This window comes from Papilio machaon, chromosome 14 (assembly GCF_912999745.1).
Source record: "Papilio machaon chromosome 14, ilPapMach1.1, whole genome shotgun sequence".
Lineage (NCBI taxonomy): Eukaryota > Metazoa > Arthropoda > Insecta > Lepidoptera > Papilionidae > Papilio > Papilio machaon.
Window position 1 is genome coordinate 7,008,344 of NC_059999.1, and position 27,632 is coordinate 7,035,975.

Genomic DNA, 27,632 nt, shown 5'->3' on the forward strand with positions numbered 1-27,632 from the left:
TCGTTGTTAATAAACTAATACAAAACCAAATTACATATATATCAGTACATCTTGTTGTTAAATGTACGACTTCTCACGTTATTCTACTATTTCTTCATCTATCCTTATCTACATTAGAAATGCTAAGGTCTTAGTGGCCAGTATGACACCTCTTTGGCAGAATGAAAACTTTTTGTCTACCAAAGAGATCGGATACACGATTCAAGGTTCAAAATATGTATAAAGTTCTTCAAATATGTATCTTAAACATACTTTTTTCAGTTTCAGTTGGTTAAAAGTACTTTATGTATATACTTATCGTTAGATTAAGTGTACTCAGAGTAATATATATGTAAAGAAGGTTCCAAAAACGTCGTTATAAATAAAACGGGATGCAAGTTGTAACGTTATTGGATCTTTTACAGCCCCTTAGAGACCTCGTGTTGTTTTTAAATTGTCGGCCTAAATAACCTAATGTCTGGAGTGAATACTTTTAAGGAAATTTATAGCTACGCACACTGCTTTTTGTTTCGTATCATTAATAAGTAAGTAAATTTGTTTTATTTTACGGAGATTTCTTGAAGGATTGAGACATAGTAAGTAATTATACTAATATTATAAATGCGAATGTTTAGATGGATGTATGGATGGATGTTTGTTTGAAGGTATCTTCAGAACGGTTGAACGAAAAGAACATAGTCTAGAACAAAACATAGGCTAATTGTTTTTTTAATACCACACGGACGCAGTCGCGGGCGACAACTAGTTTTATAATAAACTCAAAATTTGTATCAATTACGTTGAATTGGAAATAAAGAGATTCGTAGAAGCAGAATTAATTGTTTTTGCTGTTTTAAACTCGACTTTTTGATTTGTTTATCGAAACATGGATAGACTTCGGTGGCGTAACGTATCCACACTCTGAGATAACATTCGATAAGGATTAAATATGAATATCTGCATTAACACGTCCGATGTGTCGACGCGGCTCGTTAATAAACATGAGTTATCAGATTGTAAAACCATTCCCGAATAAGATTAAAACTTCATGTTTAACCAATTGTGTGTAATATACTCGTAGATTAAATGAGAAACAAAATTTGGCACGATATTAAAGCCGCAAATAAAACAATGTGGTTTTGAGACTTGGCTGTAGACATAGTCGTAGACGTGGTCGTAGACGTGGTCATAGACGTGGTCGTAGACGTGGTCGTAGACGTGGTCGTAGACGTGGTCGTAGATGCGATCGTAGACGTTGCTGCGGCAACACCAGTTCCGGGGTTAAGTGGCCTTTTTGTTTTTACTTTTCCTCATTGTTCAGTTTTTTCAGTAGATATAGTCGGATACGTGGCCGTAGACGTTTTTGTAGACGTGGTCGTAGACAGGCGTCGATGTAGATTTGGTGTTTATTTATGGTACCAAAATTTTAAACTGAAATCCAATTCTAACTTACGATGCCATCGAAGTTTGTGTTCATATCTCGACGTTTTAAATCGTTCTTTTAAATTTATGTGCCAACTTAGTATGAACTTGTTATAACTTTGCGAATAATACCTGCTGTCATCAAACATTTTTCGAGTTCCTTTATTTAAATGATACGATAACGATTAAATAATTTTATCTGTTGTAACATCAATTCATGTTAAAAAATAACTTAAGGCCATTAATAATAATAATATATAATATAAATATATAATTTGATACATTTTTGATATTTGAGTTTTAGAAGTAGGGTTGTTATAATAAACATGATAAACTGATGAGTGACTTCAAATTACTCTAAATTGGATTTATAGAAAAGGGGAGTGGATAGCCCGAAGCATATTTTGATGGCTTTCTCTAACAAAATTTACTGGGTACATATTAAACCCTTAATTTAATATACAAATGTATTTCACCATGTTACACTAATTTAGTGATATTGGATTTCTGTAACACGCTTCATAGTATAATCAAATTTAATAATGATTACGTGGGAAGGTATATAACTGTGATTGAAAATACGGAAATCTATTTTGCCTAGTTATTACTTACATGTTTCTTATGTATTGGTGTACATCTATATATATAAAAGAAAGTCGTGTTAGTTACACTATTTATAACTCAAGATCGGCTGAATCGATTTGACTGAAAATTGGTGGGTAGGTAGCTTAGAACCAGGAAACGGACATAGGATAATTTTTACCCTGTTTTCTATTTTTTTTTCCGCGCGGACGGAGTCGCGGGTAAAAGCTAGTTTAAATTAATTGAATACTATCAAAGGAAATTAATGGAACAAAGGTGAAGGGCTATTGTTGTATGCAAAAACGTTATCTTTTTTTTAAGATCCTGAAAATAAAATTTGATTAACATATTTTTCAAATATGATTTTTTATGAATTAGATATAATAGAATGGGATAATGATAAGGATGTGATGATGAATAAAGAAGAGTAAATATTGAATTTTATTAGTTACAGCGACATCTACAGTCATATACTTCAAGTAGTACTAACCTTTTGTCTGAAGAAAATGATTTCTAACTTGATAATAGATGGCGTTAAAGCTATAATTCAAAATATTGCGATTTTTTCTACAAATAATTCCAGGGCTAAATGAATTTTATGTTGAATAATATTAAAAAAAACATCACAATTAAATTGTATGTCAATTATGGTAATATTAAGGTAATTCACTTTTCCTGGGTACCTGGTATAGCTAAATTACTATGATATTATTCATAACATCGAATTACTAATATTTGTGTTTATATTTCAATAATACGTTAAAATGCGACCAAATATTTTTGTATTAATTTGCATTTTATAATATGTAGAGCTCGACTTAACAGTCAACAGCTGATGCGTAAACGAGACTCTTCAAGCAAATTAAAACGTCATATTCACAATCATTCCGAGGAAACGTCGTATTACAATACACCGAGCAGCAATATAAATATCCAATAAAAAAGAGAGAGTAATTACCATATTTTAATGCATCAAATAAATTTATTTGAAAAATGCGGGAAAGTTGATGTTCACTTAAGTTACATAAAGATGTAATTTTTTCGCTTTTTGTATTTATTGATAAATAAATAAATAAATATAACATATTGATCCACAAAATTATACAATTTCTTAGGACTCTGCCTCCTGTGGTAGGTGTAACACAGGTAGTGCCTTTTCTTAATCTAAGTCTTAAATAGGTACTTATATATACAGTATGTGCTTGTGTATATGTGTGTATGTTTATGTGTTTGTATTTTTATTATTATTGTTTGTTTTATATATGATAAAAATGAATACCTAAACAAGATGATACAATTTTTTAATTTACAAGATATTTTAATTTAGTAATAATAAATGTCGTACCTTAAAATTCAAAGAAAATTTCATTGGTTACCGTAAAAGTACTTTTAACTAAAGACAGGTCTAGTGCGGGATTTCATTAAAGATGTACGAGGGACATACATATTCATTTAACTGGACCTTATGTCTTGGAAAGATTTTACTTTAAGTAAGTGTATTTCGTTTGCGTAGGTACTTAGGGTGAAATTGCGGTCATTGGAACGTACCGTGCAAATGGTGCGTCTAATTTAGTTATTTATTAAGGGACTAAAGTGCCAATTTGTGTTTTCATATTTGTTTTAATTAAACAAAAAGAATTTTTTTTTTCTAAATACAAAAATGGTTGACCATTAAAAAGTGCAATCTACAATTCAATTTCTGCAGTTCCTCTGGTGTTACCCCTTCTTTTACAAAAAAAAACTTACTATGAATGGTATGAATTTATAAATACAAATCTTTAATTATATTTCATTTATTATTATTATTATTTTAATAAGAGATGAGGACAAACGAGCGGTGGATAGACCGAGATAATCAACGACACCCATAGACATCCGCAACACCAGAGGAACTGCAGAAGCGTTACTGGCCTTTAAGGATGCTCGTATCTTGAAGATAAGAGATTATCCTCTTATGATATTGGCAATTAAATTGGTTTTCCTTAAACTCATACAAAAAAATTATTTCTGTATACAGTGAAAACTAACGTTAGTAATTAACAATACTATCTAATAATAAATATCAAATCGTAACTTTTCCTATTCGTGTCGTATCTGTTATAGTTATATCACATTGGTTCCGATTATAAGTTATATGAGAAACTTATCTCATTAGTTCACTATGACCGGAGTAGCGGTGAACTTGTAAGTTTAGCAATTCGTATGGATTATCTAACTTTTACTTTTGACCAGTATTTAATAAGAAAAGCTTATGTTGGTACAGGTAAAGTAGATTTGTATAGAGATTTATAGTTTTACTTGATAAACTTTTATATATGCGTGACCTGTTAAGACTTAGAGCTTTATTGGAAGAACATTTTGAGCAAGCAGCGGTCAAGGGAATTCGGCGAAACAATAAAGCTACCGTTGCCGATAGACATTCCCAATTGAAGATGCATTGCCTACCTTTAATCGCCAGATAAAGGTTCGCACAAAAGAGAATGTTTACTGTTTCTATGCGTTCAAAACTTCGTAAAATCCACTTCCCCTTCCCATCTTTTTTTTTAATAAAAGGTTCATTTGGCCACACCAAAAAAAGGTCCGTGATCTCTGCCTACCCCTCTGAGTACAGGCGTGAGTTGTGTGTTTATTTCTTTCAAGTATTCCGTTTAATAAATATTATTACCTAGGTGATGTTTTTAACTTCAAAGAGCCACCACCAGCACAAAGGGTACTTCAAATTCATGCTTTTATTTCAAAGCTCAGCCGAACATTCCTATTGATACGAGCTTCCAACGCAATAACCTGTTTTGAACCAACAAAACTATTGCTTTGTGCGAAATTGTACAACAATCATAATATACCAGGCTTTTTTTTAGACAAAAGAAACTCAGAAAACTTATACTTGGAGCATATTCTTAATAATGTAATGTTTGTACAATAGTATGTAAAAAAACAAAGACATTTGCGTATTAGTTCGATAGAATACATCTTACGGCTGAACCCAATAATTGGTCCTTTATATCGATCTGAAGATTATTTTAATGACACTATGTACGAAAGCGGATCAAACCACTTCTAAGGGACAAATCATGTTTTTCGGTTGCCATTGCGAACTTTGTTACATTTGTAGCGAATAAATCTAAACGTTAATTACCTTAGATAAACTAAAATGTTCTGAGATCCATTATTAAGATCAGTAAAACCTCATTTACACAAAGATGTATGTCTATTTATACAAAACTAGCTGTCGCTCGCGACTCCGTCCGCGCGGAATTTAAAAAAAAACTTAATAAGTAGCCTATGTGTGTTCTTCCAGACTATGTTCTACATCTATGCAAATTTTTATCAAGATCCATTGAGCCGTTCCGAAGGTACCTTCAAACAAACATCCATCAATCCATCCGTCCATTCGCATTTATAATATAATTAAGACTTTATGTAACTACAAGAAACAATAACGCATATTTTCTTACTATTTCATTGAATGTAAGAATTTTTTTGACATTTTTAAAATACTAGCAGCCGCACGCGACACAATCCGCGCAGAATAAAAAAAAAAAAAAATAGTAATCTATTCTGTGTTCTTTCAGGCCAATTCTCAGCCAAATTTCAGCAATCTCCAGACAGCCGTTCTGAAGATACCTTCTAGCAAAAAATCCAATCATGCAAACATTCGCATTTATATTTATTAGTAAGTTTTTTTTTTTAAATGTCAAGTAATTGTAAGACAGAATATTCCACAAAATAAACATCGCAAGGCAATAAAACGAAGCATAAAAGTGAACGAGAATATTGTGTAAACATGTTACCTTTATATTTGACGTTATAGCGTATTTTGTATTCCGTGTAGCGTTCAATATTGATATTACCTATTTGCTATGAATGCTGAATAAGAAGTTAATCAAATTATAATAATACAACATGTTATTAAATAAAACATTAAATTTTATTACAATATGAAGTATGAGAATAGCTTTAATTTTATTCATTCTAACACTAGCAGTCACCCGCTACTTCGTCGTAAAAACAACTTAATAAGTGGTTTATGTATTCTTCCAGACTTTGTTCTACATCTGCGCAAAATTTCATCAATATCCATTGAGCCGCTTCGAAGATACCTTCAAACAAACATCCATCCATCCATCTAAACATTCGCATTAATGTTAGGGAGATAACACCCGTCGCTTTTAGATTTAAGCATGGATTATGGATTTTAATTTGGCAGAATCTTTGTACACCTTTTAATATAATAATATAATGTATCTATACATGTAATGCAACGGATTTATTTTTGCTTAATTTAATTTACATAAATAATTATACTAAACATCTTATAAAGATACTTAAAACAGAACAAAAAATAATAAAAGCATAAATAAATAACCTAATAAAATTCTTGTTAATTTCAATTAGTGAATTCCTACATTTTAACAGAAAACAATTAATTATTTTAGATAAATGACAATCGGTAGACTGCGGCTCTAATCGGATGCTACACTAAACGCCTCGACTAAGCAATCAAGAATTTATAAATCAAAATTTGAACTTTGTGTCGAAAACAATAAAAGCGTATTTCGTTTGTAGTAACAAAGTTTGTGAAGTCAGTGGTGCAGAAGAGACAAGTGAAGTAGGTTCGGGCTAGTGAGTGTTCGGGTGACTAGATTTCAATACGTCAGTGACCCTACTTACGACATTCGATCCCATTTAGTTTATCACTGTTCTAAACAAAGAGGGTGTTTGCTTCAAAGCGGAAATGTTTATAAACTTTATTAAGCGCATATATTTGATGTTAAGCGTTAAAGTTTTAACGAAAACATTGATGAAACTGCTTTTAATTATAGACCAAAATGACTAATACTTAAGATACGAATAGACTACGACAGAATTGAGACATTGTCTGTACTATTTACAAATGTACGGGAGAATCAAGATACATTCGTGTCCACACAGAAACACTGTATACACTGAGTGTACCGTATATAGCGTCTAAGGCTAATTCTACCATTCTGCCAAAAACGTAATATGTTACCGTTAAACATCGATAATCTGTAACAAGGTTAGTGACTTATAGGCAATTTGTTAACAAGCATTTAAAAAGACCAGGGATTTGATCTATACAATCTGATTTATCCGATAAAATACGAAAGCCATTCCATTGTATGAAAGGAAAATATTATTCATCGTTTATTTTAATTTATACAGTCACATATTATTCGTCAATCATATCGCAAAAAAAACAAGATTTTAGACACCTGTTTTTATATTTTCTAGATACGGATATATGTATTTTTTTACATCATAAGGTGGCAAACGAGCAAGCTGTCACCTGAGTTCGCCTAAACAGCGAAGCGACCGCTGCCCATAGACATCCGTAATTGCAGATACCTACCTTTAATCAACAGAGGAGGGGACGCACTGAAAAACTCTCTTCCTATGTGTCCTCTCCTTTTTCAAATCCACTTCCCCTTCCCATCCTTCCCTTATAAGAAAAGGGTGGGAAGGGAACGTGGACTAAAATAAGGCCTCCGGCACCACACTCATCTAACGAAACGCGGAATTGCTCCCGATTCACGCCTGTCATCTATGATGTCGTGGTATTGCACCGGTCGGCCCGGTCCATTCGTGCACCCAACAAAAATTGTTGTTGCGGGATCTACGACTGATAAATATAATATATAAATAAGCATTTGTAACTAATTAAATATTCAATGTGACAGAAATTGTATCTAACAAATACTGAGGAATTATTGACTTCGTATATCTGTATGTATAGAAAGAGCAAAGGAGCGAGAGGCTTATTGTCTCAGCTGCGTCACAATTAAATTACCTTGTAATCCTGTAACGCACTCGTTTATTAGGCCTAATTTATAACGGATAAATCCCATCACTTCTACTCAAACGCATCAATTTGAAACGTATTCATCCTTTGAAGATTAAGTGGCGTTGTCAGTATGTTAATTCTAGTCCCCTGCTCTATAAATCTCATTAAGTCCAACTCATAGATTTATTTAGGGCGTTCCATTGGGGAGGATTAGGAAAATTCTTAGAAACTCACGTCCCTATGTCACTCGATTTTAGTTACGACTGCAGCTTTTTCTAATAGGTACGGATGAAGTAAATTCATTTGCTCGTTTGCTACCTTATGAAATAAAAAAATGTATTGTACATTTACGTGCCTACACAAAATTGCAGGTTCTTATCAAATCGTATCATTAAATCTTTTTATTTTGATATAATACATAGCAATAAAGCAAATAATTACGTGCAATAAATATCAACAACTCAGTACTATTTAGACTTATAATGCAAATCTTGCGGTATTAGCGCAGCTGCTTGACAGTTGGCAACACAGCACTTGTCCGCAGTTACAAACTTCTGAAGTACGAGTCAACCACTGCAAGCTCACGACCATGATGTTTGCTAAGCTGCATAATACGGACTAAGTCTGATGGAGTTCTATGAGACTGAATTAAGTTAAACCTTGCAATGCTACATTCTGGGATTCTTCTCCCTTGTGTTGTATTTTATTTCTACTTTACGATGTTCGTTTGTTTTCGTGTCACTTTCTCTGGACATTAATTGCAGTCTGGTAAATGTCTCTTCTTCTGGTCAATCACGGTATTCTGGTGAAGGCAAAATTTTTCAAAGGAGGATTTGAACTAGGCTATCAAATTGGTTACTCTAAATTAATATAATCTATGCATTTTTTGTTCTGTGTTAAAAATGAAACACCCTTTAAAATCTTAGTGATTAAAAATAATAGTTAATGATGTTTATATTGATTTAATAATTTTATTAAAGTGTTACCTAATTATAATTTAAATGTGCTGTCGTGTTCCACAAACTAAATTAATTTTAAACTAGTAATACTAATAGGTTGATATTGCTTCTGATAAAAGTTGTTAAGCTGTTTGTTTACGAATTAATAGAGCAAGCGTAGTAATATTGAAAAACAATATCGATGTTGAAGAATGTTTATTAATTTTATATTTACTAAACGAAATATTTACTTCATTTATAAATCGTTTTATACAATATAATTTTAAATGAAGCTTCTGTGTACTTAATTTTGTAATTTTTTTTCAAATGAAAACTATTTATTGGTTCAATTTTAACTTGAATAAAGTTAAACTTGTGTCGGGATTTACATTTAAGCATTGCAATTGGAAGTAACGCTCCCTCCTCATCAGCACAATATACTTCAGTATTAAGGTTCTCGGAGCCTACCTTAAGTCAGAGGTGACCAGGATATAGTCAACCACGCTGGCACACTGCAGATTGGTGAAAACACAGTGAGATAAAGAGATTAAAAATGATGAGAGTGGTACCAAATACATGTGTTCCATCACTTCTGACGATCCTACTTGAGGTTAGTAACGCATATGTACAACTCTATTATTTTGATATTCTTTGGTCACATAACGTGGTAAGCTTTTTTCCTTTATCACGTATCGTATCGTACAAAAATGTCGGTCATGGTTCACTAAACTTCAGTTGAGTCATTCACTTTACTGGGGAAAAGGAATGGTTGAATGATCACAAAGTACCATGTCAAATAGATAGGTTACTTAATCATTGACATTTATTGACACTTCGACTTTTCATAATAGTATATTTTTTTATTTTGCAGAGTCTATCTTACTAATATTACAATTACGAATGTTTAGATGGATGGATGTTTGTTAGAAGATATATCCTGAACGGCTGCATGGATCTCGATGAAATTTGGCGCAGATGTAGAATATAGTTTGGAAGAACACATAGACTACTAATTAAGTTTTTTCTTAATACCGTGCGGACGGAGTCGTGGGCGACAGCTAGTTAATAAATAAAACAACAATAAGTGAAAATTATGTTACTTATATTTCATACAAAATTGCCTCGACAAAATACTTTATACAGTGTTTAACATTAAATTTTTTTGAACATATGAAGTAAAGATGGACCATTATAAGGTATGGGCACTTGTCCTTTGTTTATTAGTTATAGAATTTTTCAATGTTTAATTATTAAAAATTACTTTATTAAAAACTAGTATAAAGCTTAAATAAAAAATTGGAATGTACATATAGGTAGAAAAACAAAATAAGGGTTGATATAGTAACCCTTATTTTGTTTCCATTTAAATGGAATCAAATTATTTAATTTACAAATTAATTAATTCATAATACTTACGCAAATAACAATGATTTAGTATTTTCACATTAAATCCTAATTATATTTTTGGTTATTATTTTATTTGTTGTTAATTATCATGCTCATACCTTATTTCTAGTTAATAATAGTACATTAATTGAAATAAACAAAACAATTGACGCGTAATAAAACAGTGTTTAAAAAGGAGGTAAAGAAAAAAAACTTGCTATAACCATTTAACATTTTTCTGGTATAAAAACTCATAAAATATAATACGTTCGATCCTGGATAAGTGGGAGTCTAAGAGACCACGATATTTTTTCTCGGTTAAAGAGGTTTTTCTTTAACTTGCTTATAACGGTCATCCATCGGTACCGATATTTTCTTTTTTTTTTGTGACTGTGTAGTCACTGTTTGCCTTGAGGAGGCATTTACAGTTTCACCGGGCTTGAGTTGGCCGGGCGCAGATGGCGCTTAGCCTAAACCTCGTCCGGTATCGAACAATGAATCTTGCTTTTATAGGTTTATCATTCATCCAGGTTCGACTGTATTTTATTTAAAGTTTAGACTTACATTTTTTCTTTGCATCGGGTCGTTATCAGTGATAACAATTTTATTTATCATATTTTATACGAGATATATTGAAATTAACATAACATCCTAATTTAATAAAACTATGAATTTTGCATGTAGTTATAGTTGTACTAATTCGATGGCTACGAATAAGGGTCAATATGCAAATTGACAACTTTACAGGAGAGGTTCTCAAAATTTAAACCATGTAGGAAAAAAGGCCGCATAGGGTTTTTTACTTCAGCAGAAAAATAACATTTACACCTGTAAATGTGTAATTTGTTTAGTGCATGTTGTTAACTGAACTAAAAGGTATCTTTTAATACAAAAAAGCCGAAATCATCGATTTAATATACTGACCTTTCGATATACTGCCATCCCTTACATTCTCTTTGAAAAATCCGAGACAACAATATATCTATACCAGTGTTTCCCAACCTTTTTGGATCCATGTCCCATTTTTCAGGATGAACATGATTATTGCCTGCTTATAAATTTTGTTTAGAAATAAATTTCTCTCGAAGCCTAAATTTACAATGTTAGAGAAATAATTAAATACTACTTTTGGCTGACTAGATCAATTTTATAGAAAATGTTTAAACACGAAAACACATAAATAGTTTAAATGCAACGGATTTTTGTCTCTAATACGTTTTTACGTACTTTTTAGCACTGGCTATCATTGTAAGTATGTAGCCTTAAGTTTTTAAATCTCCGAATTGCCCCCCTTTAAATCCAAATGTCCCCCAGGTGGGGCGGCATACGCCCCACCTTGGGAAACACTGATCTATACAGTCTTTGAATCGATTGACCCTGAATTTCCATTACTTAAACATCCTGTATATATTGATGTCACAATTTTTTCAAAGGAAATAAAAGAGATGGTAATTAGTAAGATGGTTATTAGTATGTTTTTGTAAAAGTGTTTCGTGTAGTTGGAATCTATACTTATATGTTAACTATATGATTCAGTCAAATTATATATATTCAGGTTAGGGCATAAATGTCTGTATCTATATTTAATTTAATTAATAATTTAAAGTGTAATAAAATTACCGTTTGCATAATATTAACTATGAAGTGCTTTTATATATTTCATACATATTTAAAACAACATCGACAACGACAATGATAAAATAAATATATTGACTATTTCTATTTTATAATCTATAACAGAGCAACTTACGTTAATATTAAAACTAGTATTTTTTACAATATTACACATATGTTTATGAAATACTGAACAATTCACTCGTACCAAATAAATATAAATTAATTTAATATCGATAAAATAAATACGTTGAACATAATAAATAAATGTAATAATTAACAATTTTAAAAATATTCAACTATTCAGTGCTATACACCATCAGTGGGCCTAGCATGAATACTTACGACAATAGCCATCGTATCGTCATCGACAAAATTTGTATTAAAATTTGTGAAGCTCCCCTATCGCTCGTATAGTACACCAAAAATCTCATGCTAATTTTGACATAATTGACGATGACGAAATGAAGGCGATTGTCACATACTACTTCACCTGAATAAGATAAAGTCTGAATCTCCCACATTTAAATTGACTTAAATTCTATGTAAATAAAAAAACAAAACACATACTCCATACAATGGAAACAGACAGTCTACTGCCACTATTCATATCGTGGAATCGAAAAGTTTTCATTTCATTTTGGATTGGTATAATTGGGTCTATCATGTATGGGATTATTTCAGTTGTCGTTCGAACTTCTACTGGACACGGTAATGCCTCGGGTGGAATCTTCAATACTGTTCTTTTAACACCTTTCTTAGAAGGTGCTAGAATATCATTCATATGGTCCTTCGATAGATCTTCAGCGGTCGTCTTTTTGTCTGTTATATTATTTTTATCAATAGTTTCGATAGTTATACCAGCATGTAGTATTTCTTTGTTGAAATCCAAATTGGTGTCGGCGGCAGACATTTTGTTGTAAGCGGAACTAACGATGGGCGGATCGTTTTTGCAAGTGACGCTCTCGAGTGAATCTTTAGTGCTCTGGCTTTTTGTATCGTTTCGCAGTGAATGCATCCATTTCAGTCGGCAGTCGCAAACGAAGTTGTTTTCTGTGAATGGAATGCAATACATTTTAAACGAAAAATAAAAGATATTTAAAATTTCAACATACAATATTTTGCTGTATGTTTCCTTTAAAGAAAAAAAGGGTACACAACATTTTTTATAGTAAAAGATGGCGGACGAACAACGGCCACTTGAATATGCGAAAATAGCGAAGTGACGCTTGCCCATAGATTTTTTGCAGATGTGTTGTCTACCTTTAGTCCAAAACATTTCCCCTTACCAAACGTCCGGTCCTCTGCCAAATCCACCTCCCCTTCCCATCCTACCCTTATAGGAAAAAGGGTGGGTAGAGAAAGGGGACTAAAACTGGGCCCCCGGAAAGCACACTCATCAGACGAAACGCGGAATATCTTCCACTTTACTCGTGTCTTCTGTGTCGTCGTGGTATTTCACCGGTCGAGCCGACCAACCTTATATATTTTTTTTTTTTTATGGGCGGCGCTATGCCGCCCTCTCCTTCTCCCCCTGGCGTGTTTTAAGCCAGAGACTTTTATGGTTCTTTTTATTATAATCATTAAACTTTTTACACTAGTTGCTTATATCTATAACATGCATTCTTAGTACTAATTTAAAAACTTAATGCTATATATAAAATAAAATAAACGAATTTGCTTTCTATTTACAGTTTAAAATTTTCTTAAATTTCCTAACATATAATTTAAAATTTACTTGATAATGCTGTAACTTATGTCTGTATGTTAAAATGTAAAATAAAATATCACAGTGCAATAATTTTAACAACTAGCTTAATTTTATTTCTTTTTAAGGCCGACAGCATTCCTATTTTGTTTTATTTCTTTCTATTAATTTATTTCCTACTTCGTTGCAATACTCTATAAACTTTCCTCTATTTTCTTTACTTCTCATTAAATTACTTATGTTCTCTAACCAACCTTATATTAAGAAATAAGTTTTGTTAAGGTTAAGGACACAGGAAAGTAGACCTCAGCAACATATGTCTACTGAGAAAGACAAGTTTAGGTCGTTACAAACGAATACTGTTACAAATACAAGTAATCCACGTTTCTCATGTGAGAACAATACGAACTCTTGGTCTTTTAACATTTTATTTTACGAAAGTTATTTGAAACCTGATCCGACATTCGGTCAATATATCATTATAATAATGAAAAACGGCTATGTTCTCTTCGGTAACTGATAATTTAATTGTTTGCGCATTGGATTTAATTCTGTTATGAGTTTGTGGAAATTATTTCTGATATTTTTATGAGTATTAAATAATAAGGTTCACTATTTTAATTTGATTAAAAAATCAAATATCAAAATTAATATCACAAAATCTAAAACATTGTATAACTATAACATTCCTTGTTAAATTCAGTAACCGAACTAAATAAAAACAACGTCTGTTATAAAATTTACATATACAAGAAGCTTTTTACGCTTCTCATTTAAGTTTTAAAATATTCGCTTCAGCGAACAACATTAAAATTAAAAATTCACACGAACGTTTGTAGCACTATACTTTCACGGAATTAATAAGTATTCAAAGAATTGTTCCATTAAAAATTATACTGTAATATTTTTAATAAATAAGATCTAATTGTAAATATAAAAGAACAATTACAATAACTTTACAAACAAAAAGAAAAACTTAATATACCTATAGGTAATTTTTCTTTTGTTATGTTGGAAAATAGCCACTGGAAGAATTCTACGACTGTGGAAAAAAAATATCTTTCATTAAAAAAAACAAGCCGCTATTTAGTTGGACAAAAGTTGTTATCAATCGAGCTTCAATACACCCTTAGGAGTAATACACAAACTAGTAAGTGTACCACCTAACTCGTTGTGCTGACATTAATAAAACATTCAAATTGTGTCTCAAGTTCATCATACACTACGGATAGGTATTAAATATTCACCTTCAACGAGCAAATTGCTGTTTTGTGGCTTCAAGTTGTCTAATATGGGCTTGATGTTGTCGAAAGTTAGGGCGTGTAGTTCGTTGGAGCGTAAATCAAGTGAACTGAGGCCTCGCACGCCCTCGAATAAACCGGAAGGCAGCGCCGCGAGCTTATTATCGTCAAGGGATAACTTTCTAAGTTGAGACAAGCCATCGAAAGCTCTCTCCGATATATACTTCAAGTCATTCTTTCCCAGGAGAAGCTCTTGCAAGTTCCACAACTCAGCGAACGTGAACTCTGTCAAATTAAATATATGGTTTCGTCGAAGATCCAACCTTCGAAGATTTGCTAATCCATCAAATGTATGTCTATTCAAATTTTGTATATTGTTTCTGTTCAAATCTAATTCTAGCAAATTGAACGTATGCTGAAAAGCACCATCTTTAATATGGGATATATTGTTTTTTGTTAACACCAACTTTTGCAATTTCGGGAGATCGAAAAATGCATCCCTACCAATTTCAACTATCATATTCTCTTCTAGGTTTATCATGGTTATATTAGGCAGGTGCGCGAAGGCGTACTGTTGTAATGTTTCAATCTGATTCTGGGAAAGAGTCACCTCCTTTAGGTTGGTTAAATTTGCAAAAGCAAAAGTTGTGACGTCAACAATGTTTCCATATTTAATGTTAATAGTTCGCAGCCTTTGTAAGTATTGGAGTGCCTTTGTAGGCACGTAACCTAGCGCGCCGTCGACGCGAACGTTGAACGATAAAGTTTGCAAAGTGGGCTGCGAGGCGAAGCTCTGCCAGATGTAATCGTCGGGCGATATCCCACCGTTGAATACCCAGCATTCCGCTTTTGATGCGTTCCTTGGTTCTCTCGCGTTTTCACAATAGCAATGGACTTTAGAGTCACGATCGGTGATGTCGCAAATATTCTTTTGAAAGCCCCCAGTTTTATCTTTTGTCCGTCGTTTATTGTTGTCTCTGGCGTGCACTGTGGACATCTCGTTAACCAGCGCAATCGTTATCAAGATGTACATTACGCCCGCGACTCGTCTCTTCATTTTGATTTAATCTGTAACAAAGAAAAACATATTAAACTTTCGTAGTTTCTTTCAAAGATACAAAGTGTACTTTTTACAATGAATTTTGTATTAAGAATGGAAAGATATTTTATCAATTTGATATTTAAAAACGTATTGCATTTCTAAAGTCTTCGTGAACCAAATCCTAAGTCTTCAGTTACAACTAGCAGCTGCCCGCAACTTCGCACGCGCGGAATTAAAAAACCTATAGCACCCAGATACATTCCAGTAAAAAAAAATCAAATCGGTTCAGTAATTTCGGAGCCTATACAATGCAAACAAACAATCAAATCTTTTTAATATTAGTATATGTCTAATGAAATAGCGGTAAATAATAAACGAGATTCCATAATTCTGTCATCGTCAGTAATTATGTTCAAGAGATATTGAACATTCCACACAGTTAAATATGTATATTGAATATATCCGACAACAGATGGCGTTAACAGTTTCAGGTGGCTCAAACCGAGCACCTCCAAATTTGAAACTACGAAGCCAGTAAAGCAACAAAGTTTAACGTTATGTAAAAACCAGTGACCTGCTAGTAATCAGTACATCGGCTTTCCGTCCTCAATATTAGCACCTAAATCTATTTTAAGGCTTTAAAAATAGTACAGAATTTTAAAATAAAGTAGTTCATAAATACAAATATATTTTGTATTAATTGTGTTTGTATTAATATCTTTAACATATTATTTTATGTTTGCACTTTTTTAATTCTTCTCATAAAAAGTACGTCATATGTCAATTAGATATTCATTAAGTTTGCGAATATAGTAAAAAGTTGACATAATTTATCTGAGTTAACATAGCTGAGACGAGCTTTTCTTATAAGAAAATTGACTTAAAAGATTTTACTTGACATTTTATGTTAAAAAAAATAGTAGATTAATTTTTATTTTAAAAATAAATTTATATTTGTTATAAAATTCCGCAGTGCGGTTCATTGTGTTTTGTTGGGATGTAAACCTCTATTCAGGCGTGGCGTAAATAAATTAAATGCGGTTCGGATATCATCGCTGAACCGATTGTTTTGTTCAAGTGAATATTAAACAGAGCAACGATAACACAAAGGGCTTAAATTTACATTATATTGTTAAATTCGTGTTAGACTTCATAATAAAATTATTTCCAAGCTGGATTATTGTATGATATGAAAAATAAAAAAGGAATAAAAGAAAGATAGAGAGCGTTTCCAACCGTTTATCGACGGAGGAGGGGAAGTACATAAAGATAATATTTCCTCTTCCTATGCACCACCTTCTCCGTCAAATCACCATTCCTTCTACATCCTTTAGTTATAAGAATAGGTTGGGAAGGAAAAGAGGACTAAAATTAGGCCTCCGGCAACACACTCATCAGTCGAAATGTGGAATTGCTTCTATTTCACGTCTGTCTTTTGTGTGATCGTGGTATTGCACCGGGCGAGCCGACCAATTCGTGCAACATATGTAGTTGTTTCTTGCGTCTACCATTGTTAAAGATCAATAAGATGACTTTATCCTAATCCTCTTTTGTATAATATAATAACCGTATCCTAAAAGCGTAGAACAAAGCTGTGAACTAAAAATTTGCATCACTTTGAATTACTTAAAACTGAGTTCACAATGGCTCCGTAATGCGAGACTTTATGGCATAATGCGCTCGTGGAATTTGAATTACAAAGTTGTAAACTGGGTTACAACACAAAGAGACTTAAGATCTACTACATCGTTCATTAACATCATTGCTGTCATCATCAATTCATAGATTGTGCTAAAAATTAATAACTTACTCACTTATAATTTTGCTTTTACCTATAATTTTTCAACCAAGAGATCGTTACGCGTATCAAAATGTTTAAGCCTTACAACATTTTTGCAAATCTCTCTTAGGACAGTTAAAGTGTGCCTTACCTTGATGTAACTAACTGTTCTGTGTCTAAACCTCATTAGTTTGAGAATTACTATTAAAAACGCACTATTTAATTTTTTCTCAGTAATTTTTCGATTAATATCACACTATCATGACGTTGGTATATTGTATGCCATAGTTAGTTGTCATGTCATGCCGTTATTTTATTGTGGAATCTAATAATTACTTCAAAAGTTTTTCTTGTATATTCTTGGACTTGCGTAGTAAAATACTCTGACTGTGGAAGTAAGTCACTCTTATAAAACAAAAGAATAACACCTCTGAATGGAATTAACACGAATACAACAATACTAAGAACAGGTGCTGGAAGGCATTATGCAAAAAGAGTTCGGACTAGAGCGCCATTATGAAATATGCACTCAGTTAATTTGAATTTTAGAAACAAGGCAGCAAATGTTAGCAAACATTCCACGAATATTTTGATATTAAAATGGTTGTATATTAGGGTGTTTCAATAAAAAAACTTTTTTTTTTTTTAATGGTGTCGAAAAGTTGAAAGTACACATAAAAACAAAAATTTTAGCTCCTAGTAGAGCCCTTAATATTAATATTAAGGTTTGCCTCTATTCATTCGTAATTTTTCTATTTAAATAACACGGGAAAACTTTTTTTTTTTTTTAAATTTTAATTACTTTGGATTGGCTTGTTTGCGCTACATCTCAAAGCAAGGGTCTATAGGAAATTTCACGCTCTACAAAAAACGTCTGATGGTCAAAGTTCCTCAGATCAACTGTTTCAAAGATATCTGCGATCAAAAATAACACTAATCAAAAATTTCAAATATTTTCCATTAAAACTGCAAAAAAAATATCATACCCTATATTTATCTTATTTTTTTCTGTAAAATCACTTGAATTTTGTTTGCCTGAGATGGTAATTTTTTTTTTTGCTCATTTACTCAATACGTAACTCACAAAAAGCACAAATACATAAATATAAAGGTTAAAAATATCAAATAAATTATTTTTGGGTTTATTTTATAGCAAATTTATTTTATGTGTCATAAATTTTTGTAAGAAGAAAATGTAAAGTTCCTCATTACATTAACTAACCAAGCACTCATCATTGCATTTTATTCAAAATAATAAAAAATTTATGTAAATATTTTAAATCAATTGAATCAACTATAAAATTTGATCAATTTTTCCATTCAAAAAATTCGACAGAGCTTTATTTAGCTCTGTCGACAAAAGTAGTATAATCGTTTGATCTGAGTAGTGTAGCTAATAAGCTCTGTGTTGGTAAGACTGGCCGTTCGGTACCAACTTCACTTTGTTGCTCTGCTTTTAACGCTTTATTATATCTTCTCGTCATTGTCTTTCTTCATTGATACTGATTGTTTTTAAATCCGTTATATTATTAATTTAATTTGCGTAAATATATTAGATATAAATTTTATTACTTGTTGTTGAATATTGTTTTTTGTTATAAAAAATTGATTGTTCAATAAAATTTATTAGTATTCGGTGGAAAATTAAATAAATTTGTCATAAAATAAACCCAAAAATCATTTATTTGATATTTTTAACCTTTATATTTATATGTATTTGTGCTTTTTGTGAGTTACGTATTGAGTAAATAAGCAAAAAAAAAAATTAACCGTCTCAAGCAAACAAAATTCAAGTGATTTTACAGAAAAAAATAAGATAAATATAGGGTATGATATTTTTTTGCAGTTTTATTGGAAAATATTTGAAATTTTTGATTAGTGTTATTTTTGATCGCAGATATCTTTGAAACGGTTGATCTGAGGAACTTTGACCATCAGACGTTTTTTGTAGAGCGTGAAATTTCCTATAGACCCTTGCTTTGAGATGTAGCGCAAACAAGCCAATCCAAAGTAATTAAAATTTTAAAATAAAAAAAAGGTTTTCCCGTGTTATTTAAATAGAAAAATTACGAATGAATAGAGGCAAACCTTAATATTAATATTAAGGGCTTTACTAGGCGCTAAAATTTTTGTTTTTATGTGTACTTTCAACTTTTCGACACCATTAAAAAAAAAAAGTCTTATTATTGAAACACCCTATTGTATACATATACATTATATGTAATAAAATAAAAAAAAATATTTTACGATATATCTACAAGAGTGTAACATGGAATTTTCATCCCTTTTTTTAATCAAATGTGTTTTGAATCCATTTGAAAAAAGGTGAAGTAAATCTATAAAATATCTTTTATTTCCTGTTATGTATAAATAGAAAGCATGAAAGCAACGGAAATTCTCTAGAGATATTTAAAAATAAATCTAACGCGTTTCCTATAGTTTTAGGACTTTTGGTGAATCTAATATTTTCTTGTATAAGAAACTTATAACTTCTAAAAAAGTCTTTGTAAGAGCTTAATTCTCTTATGAATAATATGGTAATTAACATCCATGTTTCCCATTGGAACATTGTTTTTCATTGATGGGAGAGTCGGTGGCTCAGGGGTTAAGCACTTAATTTGCAATCTGCAGGTCCATGGTACGAATCCGTATACCAATGTTTTTCGATTTACATATGTACAGTTATCCGATGTTCTAAAAGTATCGTGATGTAACCTGCGCATATCTGCGAAGAAATTCAAAGTTATGTGTGAAGTCAACCAACCCCCACTGGGCCAGCGTTGTTTACTATGGCCTAGTCACCCCTAACTTAGGGTAGGTTCCGAGCCCTTCGGATGTATAGTGAGCTGATGATATATGTTTTTAATAAACTTTACACTCTTTAATATATTTTTCTACTGATTATTTCAAAAGAATTTCAAAATCACATCATATTGGAAATTCTAAAGAGTATAGTTAATTATAAATTAAAAAAAAGTTCCGCTTTTATAGAATTGATTGATGTATAATTAATTATTCTGTACTCATTTGGATTATATCCCGCTTTTCGACGCTGTCATTAAATACATTGAATTACGCGCGCAGTTCGAGCCGCGGCAATATGTACCCTTCAAAGGGATTTTCAAACGTGTTGATACAGCTGTTATTTACATATTGTGTTGCACTATAGTAAGATCAAAGTTTATACTACTATTTAGGCTTTAATTCAATATTTGTAATCAATAAAGAAAAAAAAATTGTAAATACACTACCGACCTGCCGTGGCTTTGCATGGGTGGGCACTTTTTAAATTTTACACAACTTAATATAAAATGTAGTCTATGTCAATTATGGATAATGTAGCTTTATAATGAAGAAAGAATTTTTGAAATAAGTTCCGTAGTTTGTGAGTTTACTCGTTACATACAAACATCTTGCTTATAATTTACTGATAGAAATAACTAACGCAGATATTTTGTCTTCATCTGAATTAAGATTAATTCATAATGTAAAAATAATTTAGTACTTTAGAGAAAAATATGTAGTTATTTCTAAAAGATATACTTTGCAAAACAGTTTCTAATCTAGCTGGTGGAAAGATACCTTATAGTAGCTTATAAGGTGGCTGGGCGCCAAGCATGCTTAGCTAGTACCAAGTAACTTAGGAACATAACTTAGATTCAAGCTCTAAAATAACTTGGAATCCATATTAAAGGTGTATTCCATAGAAAGTTTCATACATAATCTGTGATATGATCTTGGATTTTTTAATAACTAGGGTCATTAATTATCAGAACATATACTTAACGAATGATCATGTCATGGCTTGAAAGTTCATACTGCTTACGAAGAAATCTTAAATTAACTGTTATACTTCAATAAGTATAGTTAGGACGTGTGTTAACCCTTTGACTGCCGGTGATTGATGTTATGGATGTCAACGTGATTGTAAAAGAGTATGTTTTACACTTAAATGTATATCAACAAACCTGCTTCCGTTATAAGTACGTTTTTATTTGTCAAGTTAGAATATAATCGAAACACTGTGTCCATTTTTTATATTTAACTTGGCCCTGATATTTAACTTGCGTAAACCACGATAATTCTACAGTTTGTCATGACAGTTTTATTCTCACATAGTGTCGACTTTGTTTTTTTCAGAGAAGGTGAGAGTTCACCATATAATTTTAAACAAGTGCTTCAAGAGTCGAAATATACAGTAAGCTAATGTTAAATTACATCACATTTTCCTTTATTTCATTTCATCGTCGTTATCATGTCCCTAACGAGGAGCTATATAAGCTTATCTATATTTTAGGTGACGAGACCATAGTCAACCACGCTGGATTTGGTTGACTTCACACATATCTTTGAATTTCTTCGCAGAAATCTACAGGTTGCATCACAATGTTTTCCTTGCGAAAGAAAATAATCAAAATCCAAAATTTTATAGTATTCATATAATTTTATGTTTCATATAAAATTTCAATGTTCAGTTTAGGCTTACCTAATTTACACAAAGAACACTTAATTGAATAGCGGGTGCGGAGTAAAAAATAAATTGTAGTGTAACAAAACCTCACTCAGTATTATTTTAAATTCATGTATGGTTTTTAATACTCTATCGTTCGACTTTCATTTTAATTGGAAAATAAAAAAAACAATGCAGAATCAATGAAATTTTTATTTTACACTAATAAGCAATTCAACCTGTATAAATGAAAGTCAGTGTTTGTAAATTTGCCTCCTATCAGGCAATATTATTCATCACAACAAAACGTACTATTTGAATATATTTCACTTCGTACGTAGATTTTAATCCGTAAACCAATATATTACAACCACGACTCGTATTTCGTCAAATTTATTTAGTCCTAAAATTGACAAGTAATGATGTTATAGGCACGAACCCGACCCTAATTCCAGAAAGTGTTGTTGCGAAAATAAAAAAGTATTTTTATACAAGCTAATGTAATTGGTAACACTGAAGGGAACTTAATTCTGGTCACTGCATTTTCTTATTTCATTGTATCTTTATATTATCACTAGCTGTCGCTCGCGACTCCGTCCACGGGGAGTTTAAAAAAACATAATAAGTAGCCTCTGTGTTCTTCCAGACTATGATCTACCTCTATGCCAAATTTCATCAAGATCCGTTAAGACGTTCTGAAGATACATACAAACAAACATCCATCCATCCATCCAAACATTCGCATTTATAATATTAGTAAGATTATAATAGTATTATTTCTGAATAATTAATCAATAAAAACATTTAATATTTATTTAGCAACGTAATAAAGTCGTACGGTAACATTATAAGAAAAAAAAATACTAATTAATTTCGTGGGCACGCAATATTCTAATTACATAAAATGAAAATACAAAAACATTTCTTAAATATACTTTATGATCAATCTTAGTGTGATAAATTGTTACAGTAATCTTTGAATAATAATTTTTACAAACAAATTATTAAATAAATACTTACTTATTTTCAGTGTTAATAACATCCTACAACCACAAATAAATTCCATACAAAACCACATTTTATTATCACTTGTATTAAAAACAAAACAATGTTAACATTTCAACGATAAACTTTTCTTATTTATTAACACGTCTATTCCGTAGCAGACGTGAGAAGCAACTAACGAAACGAATCTGATTTATTTCTTTTAGTAATCCTCCGTGTGCAGAGCTTCCGAATGCGCGCGCAAACTAAAGTTCGTTCTAAATCTAGTTAGATTCGAGAAACTTTAGTAGGGGCTAACTAGAAAAAATATGTGTTGTCCTGCGATATACTCATAACATATTGTCATACATTTCATTTTATATTTCTAGATTTCCATTTTATATCAGAATTTTCATTGGCCTTTCTATTTTTTTAATAGTCTAAAAAATATTTTTAACAGTGGTAGATCCCGTAACAACAATATTTGTTGGGTGCACGAATGGGACGGGTACAGTACCACGACCACACTGAAGTCAGGCGTGAAGTGGAAGCAATTCCGCGTCTCGTCTGATTAATGTGCATGCCGGAGACCTAATGTGATGGGAAGGGGAAGTGGATTTGGCAGAGGAGGGAACGCATAGTTAAGAAAATATCCTATTTCTGTGCGTCCCATCCTGAATTTATTAAAGGTAGACAACGTATCTGCAATTGCGGGTGTCTATGGTCAGTGTCTATTTTGACGACTTCAGGTTGCCGCTTGCTCGTTTAACGCCTTATAATATATAAAAATTAAACTATGTTTTATTTAGTAATAATAAACCGTACTACAATATTCACTACAATGTTTGAAGTCTAAAATCCGGCGTCGTAGTGAGAGATTCTTTATTAAGTACCGCATGTAGCGTGCGAGGCTCAACCCTTGTCACATTTCAAACTTAATTAGACTCTGGTGAAATGCGGACTTACGTAGCATGTGAGGAAATCAGAGTACAACATGGAAAAATATATAATTGTATAGATCAAAAGCATTAAAATTGTTAATAATTGTACAGCCAATGTATCGCCCTTAATTTTTATCAGTCTGCGTCAATAAACATCTGCACTAATTGGAGGGTAATAAGTGTTATTTTTTTTATATTAAAAAGGTGGCAAACGAGCAAACGGCCACCTGAATTCGCCGAAATAGCGAAGCGATCGCTGCTCATAGATATCCGCAATTGCAGGTGCGTTGCCTACCTTTCATCTGCGGAGAAGGGGACGCACAGGAAGAGAATTTTTCCCCGTCCTATGCTACACTTCCTTCGTCTAATCTCTAACCCCTTCCTAACTTATCCACCCATTTAGGGTGGGTTAGTACATAAGTTATTAATGACGATCTAAGCTTAGACGACTGAACCAATATTGACTAGTGAGATATCAGTCAGTCAGTTATATTTTTGTTTTTAAATACTAAATCATGTTGTCTATAAAGAGCTATCATTGATGTCAAACGTGTAAAAGCAAATAAAGCTTCTTAAGCTGTCTTGTTTATGATATGCCAACGATAAAATACATGCTATGTTAATTACACGTTTTTATAACAGTGTTAATGAACTGCGACAGCGGACGACCGTTCTCATGTAACGGATTAATTAATACAACGTAATGCGGGTGTAAAGTACACGAGTTAAAAATGTACTCTATAATTTTACTACAGTCAACAGGAGAGAGTGAGACAGATACATGTACAACAGGACAGTCAACAACTTCCTGGAGTACTAGTTTTAAACGAACAAAAGCACTACGTTTTATAATTAAAATAGTACCACTTGCTCACAATGCAAGATGTAGATAATTCTAAGTTAAAGCTTGTTGCTATATACTATGTGAAATAAAATGAATAGTATCATAAAACTTTGAAGTCTTCAGATAGGGGACAGCAATATGACGTCACTACTTCCTCGTGGAGATTTGCGGAACATTATCTTTGACAATAGTTAAACTGTCGATTAGTGACATTCAAATTGGGAATAGCATATTTGCACAAAAAACATTTTGTTCTTTGTTTTGTCAAAGATTATGAGCGATGTGGCGATTCGTTTTTTTGATTTTGTTTGGGCGGTAAAAATTCACTGTTAAGTTCACATTAAACTACCTCATATCACAATGCACTAATTACGCAATTCCCCGCAGAACTCTTTACTCATTGGTTGTTTAATTAACGTCACGCTGTGGTTATCTATTAATTACAGCGTGCAAATACGATTAGCCTTTGGTAGAATCGAAAATTAAATAGGGCTTTATCAAGTGAAATTTAATTATTTCATGACTGTAACGTAGTGATAATGTAATAATTAGCCTATGTGTTCTTCCAGACTATGTTCTACATCTGTGCCAAATTTCATCAAGATCCGTTGAGCCGTTTTGGAGATACCTTCAAAGAAACATCCATCCATTCATCTAAACATTCGCAATTATAATATTAGTAAGATTTTGACTCTTCCCGAAGGAAGGTCGGCACAATATATACTACTTCTACATGCGTACATCTGCATATCTGCCGTCACATCTGAACTCACTCCCTTCCCAAACCTTTTCTTCACATATAACCCAGCCGTTTCCTAGTGATAAATATTTGCATAACTTTAATGTTTTGAGCAAGAGGAACATTTTAAATTATACAAATTAACCCATGACCGTACACCTTATTAAATTAAACCGACAACCATAAGCTTACAAAGTTCAAACGATCAAAACGTGATCCACTTACACACAAGTTAGAAACAAATCTCATTAACATTTCGATGGCTCCTACGTAGACTATCGTAAGCCACAATTTCCCATTTTTTTTTATAGTGAGGGGGGCAAACGAGCTGCAGGATCCCCGAAGTGATCAACGACGCCCATGGACAGACGCACTAGAGATGCTCTGTTGATCTTTAAGAAAATGGTATTTTAGTTATTCTTAAAGGACCTCAAGATTACCCCCTCTTTTATGTCTTTTTTAATTAACTTGACAAATACTAATTTCTGTGTTAATTCGAAAGTAACGTTCGAAATAAGAACTGTATATTTTGGTTGCCTGCTGCATGTTCTGGTTAAATGTGTCGTGATTAATTGTATTTATTTTTATAGTTTTGTCTTGCAAAATTTGCGTTTCAAACATAGGATAGTTTACGTAGGAGCCATTTTGTTATACCTGTTTTAAAGCACTTGAAAAGGGACAAAGGGGAAAATGCGGACAAACAAAATTCATATAACCATTCGTCACAGCTGAGATGAAAGAAACTTGCAATGTCCGCATTCGGACGTTGAATCCCTTATTTATGCCGAGTAAATCATTTGGAACGGAAATTCAATCAGAAATCCGATGTGTTTTGTATTGTAGGGACAGGAATTTCTACTTAAACGTGAACGCTTTTCATATATGGACCCGGAATAGATTTATATTTAGGATTTGTTTTTATACGGTTCTTAGATAGTATTGTGTTGCTAAATAAATGTTATTATTTATAAGGAGAATAACGTTTGTGATCTTGAAATTGTGTTTTTTTTTGTATAGATATTTTTCATAGAAAATAAAACAATTTTAGTAATTTTAATCATCTTAATATCTTAACTAAGTATTGCACAAAATAATAACAAAAAGTTTTAATGTTATTTCTAACACCAAATAAATACTTTTTTCACGAAAAATAAATAAATTTGAGAAGAACACTTCAGTAATTTTAGTTACACTAAAAGTTAAATATAGAAAAACTCGGCAAATTCATGATTTTTCATTTTATTAATTGCGTTTTTGAACGTAAGTGTCGTCTCTGACTCGTCGTCATGAATATCTGAACTGGGAGAGAGGCGCTGTTTTCGCGGTTCTAATAGAAAATATGTAAAACATACATATGTACTCATAGAAAGTGTCGTATAATAGAAAACATGACAATAAGGCTACAGTACGACAATGATCTTGTGATACTTTTTTACCAACGAGAGTAGAGCGCTAGTGAGATACTATAATTTTGTTTGAGTTACGGCCACCGGGATAGAAAATTTTGTTGGTGTGTACTGTATTGTGTGCATTTTATATAAAACTGTGCATTTCATATCATTTATGGTCTACTCAGGAAGGAATTTTAAACATTTTAGATATTTTTGGATTCTATGGACTCAATCGGTCCAATAGGAAAACATTACCCGTAATACAGATAGTTCTCCTGTAATCTTAGGACAAAATTAAAGTGTTAAAATACACACACATACAACTCACGCCTGTAACCTAGAGGGGTAGGTAGAGATCACGGACCTCCATTAACGTGGCCAATTATTATTAGTGTTAACGCATTATCTAATATTAACTTATTAGGGGGGAAATTTAAGTAGACCGCTAAACTTTAGCATTGAAACATATGTTGTACGTATCTTTCACATAGGTATTTTTAACCAGTAGAGATTAAAACCCAATTACAATTCTAAACATTTTCAACAGACAGAGTTTAACCATTGAAATGCGACATTGCATTGCGGCAAACGCAAAACAAGAGTCGCAAAATTGTCACGATTCTTCAGTAATACAAAAGGAGCGACGTCTTGTATTTCTTTTTAAATGGAACACGAAGCGCCACCCTGGGAGTTATCATCTGACTTTACGACCGGCATTAAGTAACGCGGTGAGGAAATAGTTTCATTCTGATCTTGTTACGCTTTATAACCCTAGATGTATATGAAAC

The 27,632-nt window shown here is 32.1% G+C and overlaps 1 protein-coding gene across 1 annotated transcript in view; it reads right to left on the reverse strand.

The window, feature by feature from the left end:
* Positions 1-12,170: 12,170 nt before the first annotated feature.
* The window catches only part of LOC106708411 (connectin), a 33,687-nt gene continuing 18,225 nt past the window's right edge, over positions 12,171-27,632 (reverse strand). Inside the window, exons 2-3 of the mRNA XM_014499910.2 lie at positions 14,680-15,741; positions 12,171-12,777 (exon numbers count right to left, since the gene is read on the reverse strand). Of these exons, the coding sequence (XP_014355396.2) occupies positions 12,266-12,777; positions 14,680-15,730 (1,563 nt within the window). The 5' untranslated portion in view covers positions 15,731-15,741 and the 3' untranslated portion in view covers positions 12,171-12,265. The remainder of the gene's footprint in view (positions 12,778-14,679; positions 15,742-27,632) is intronic.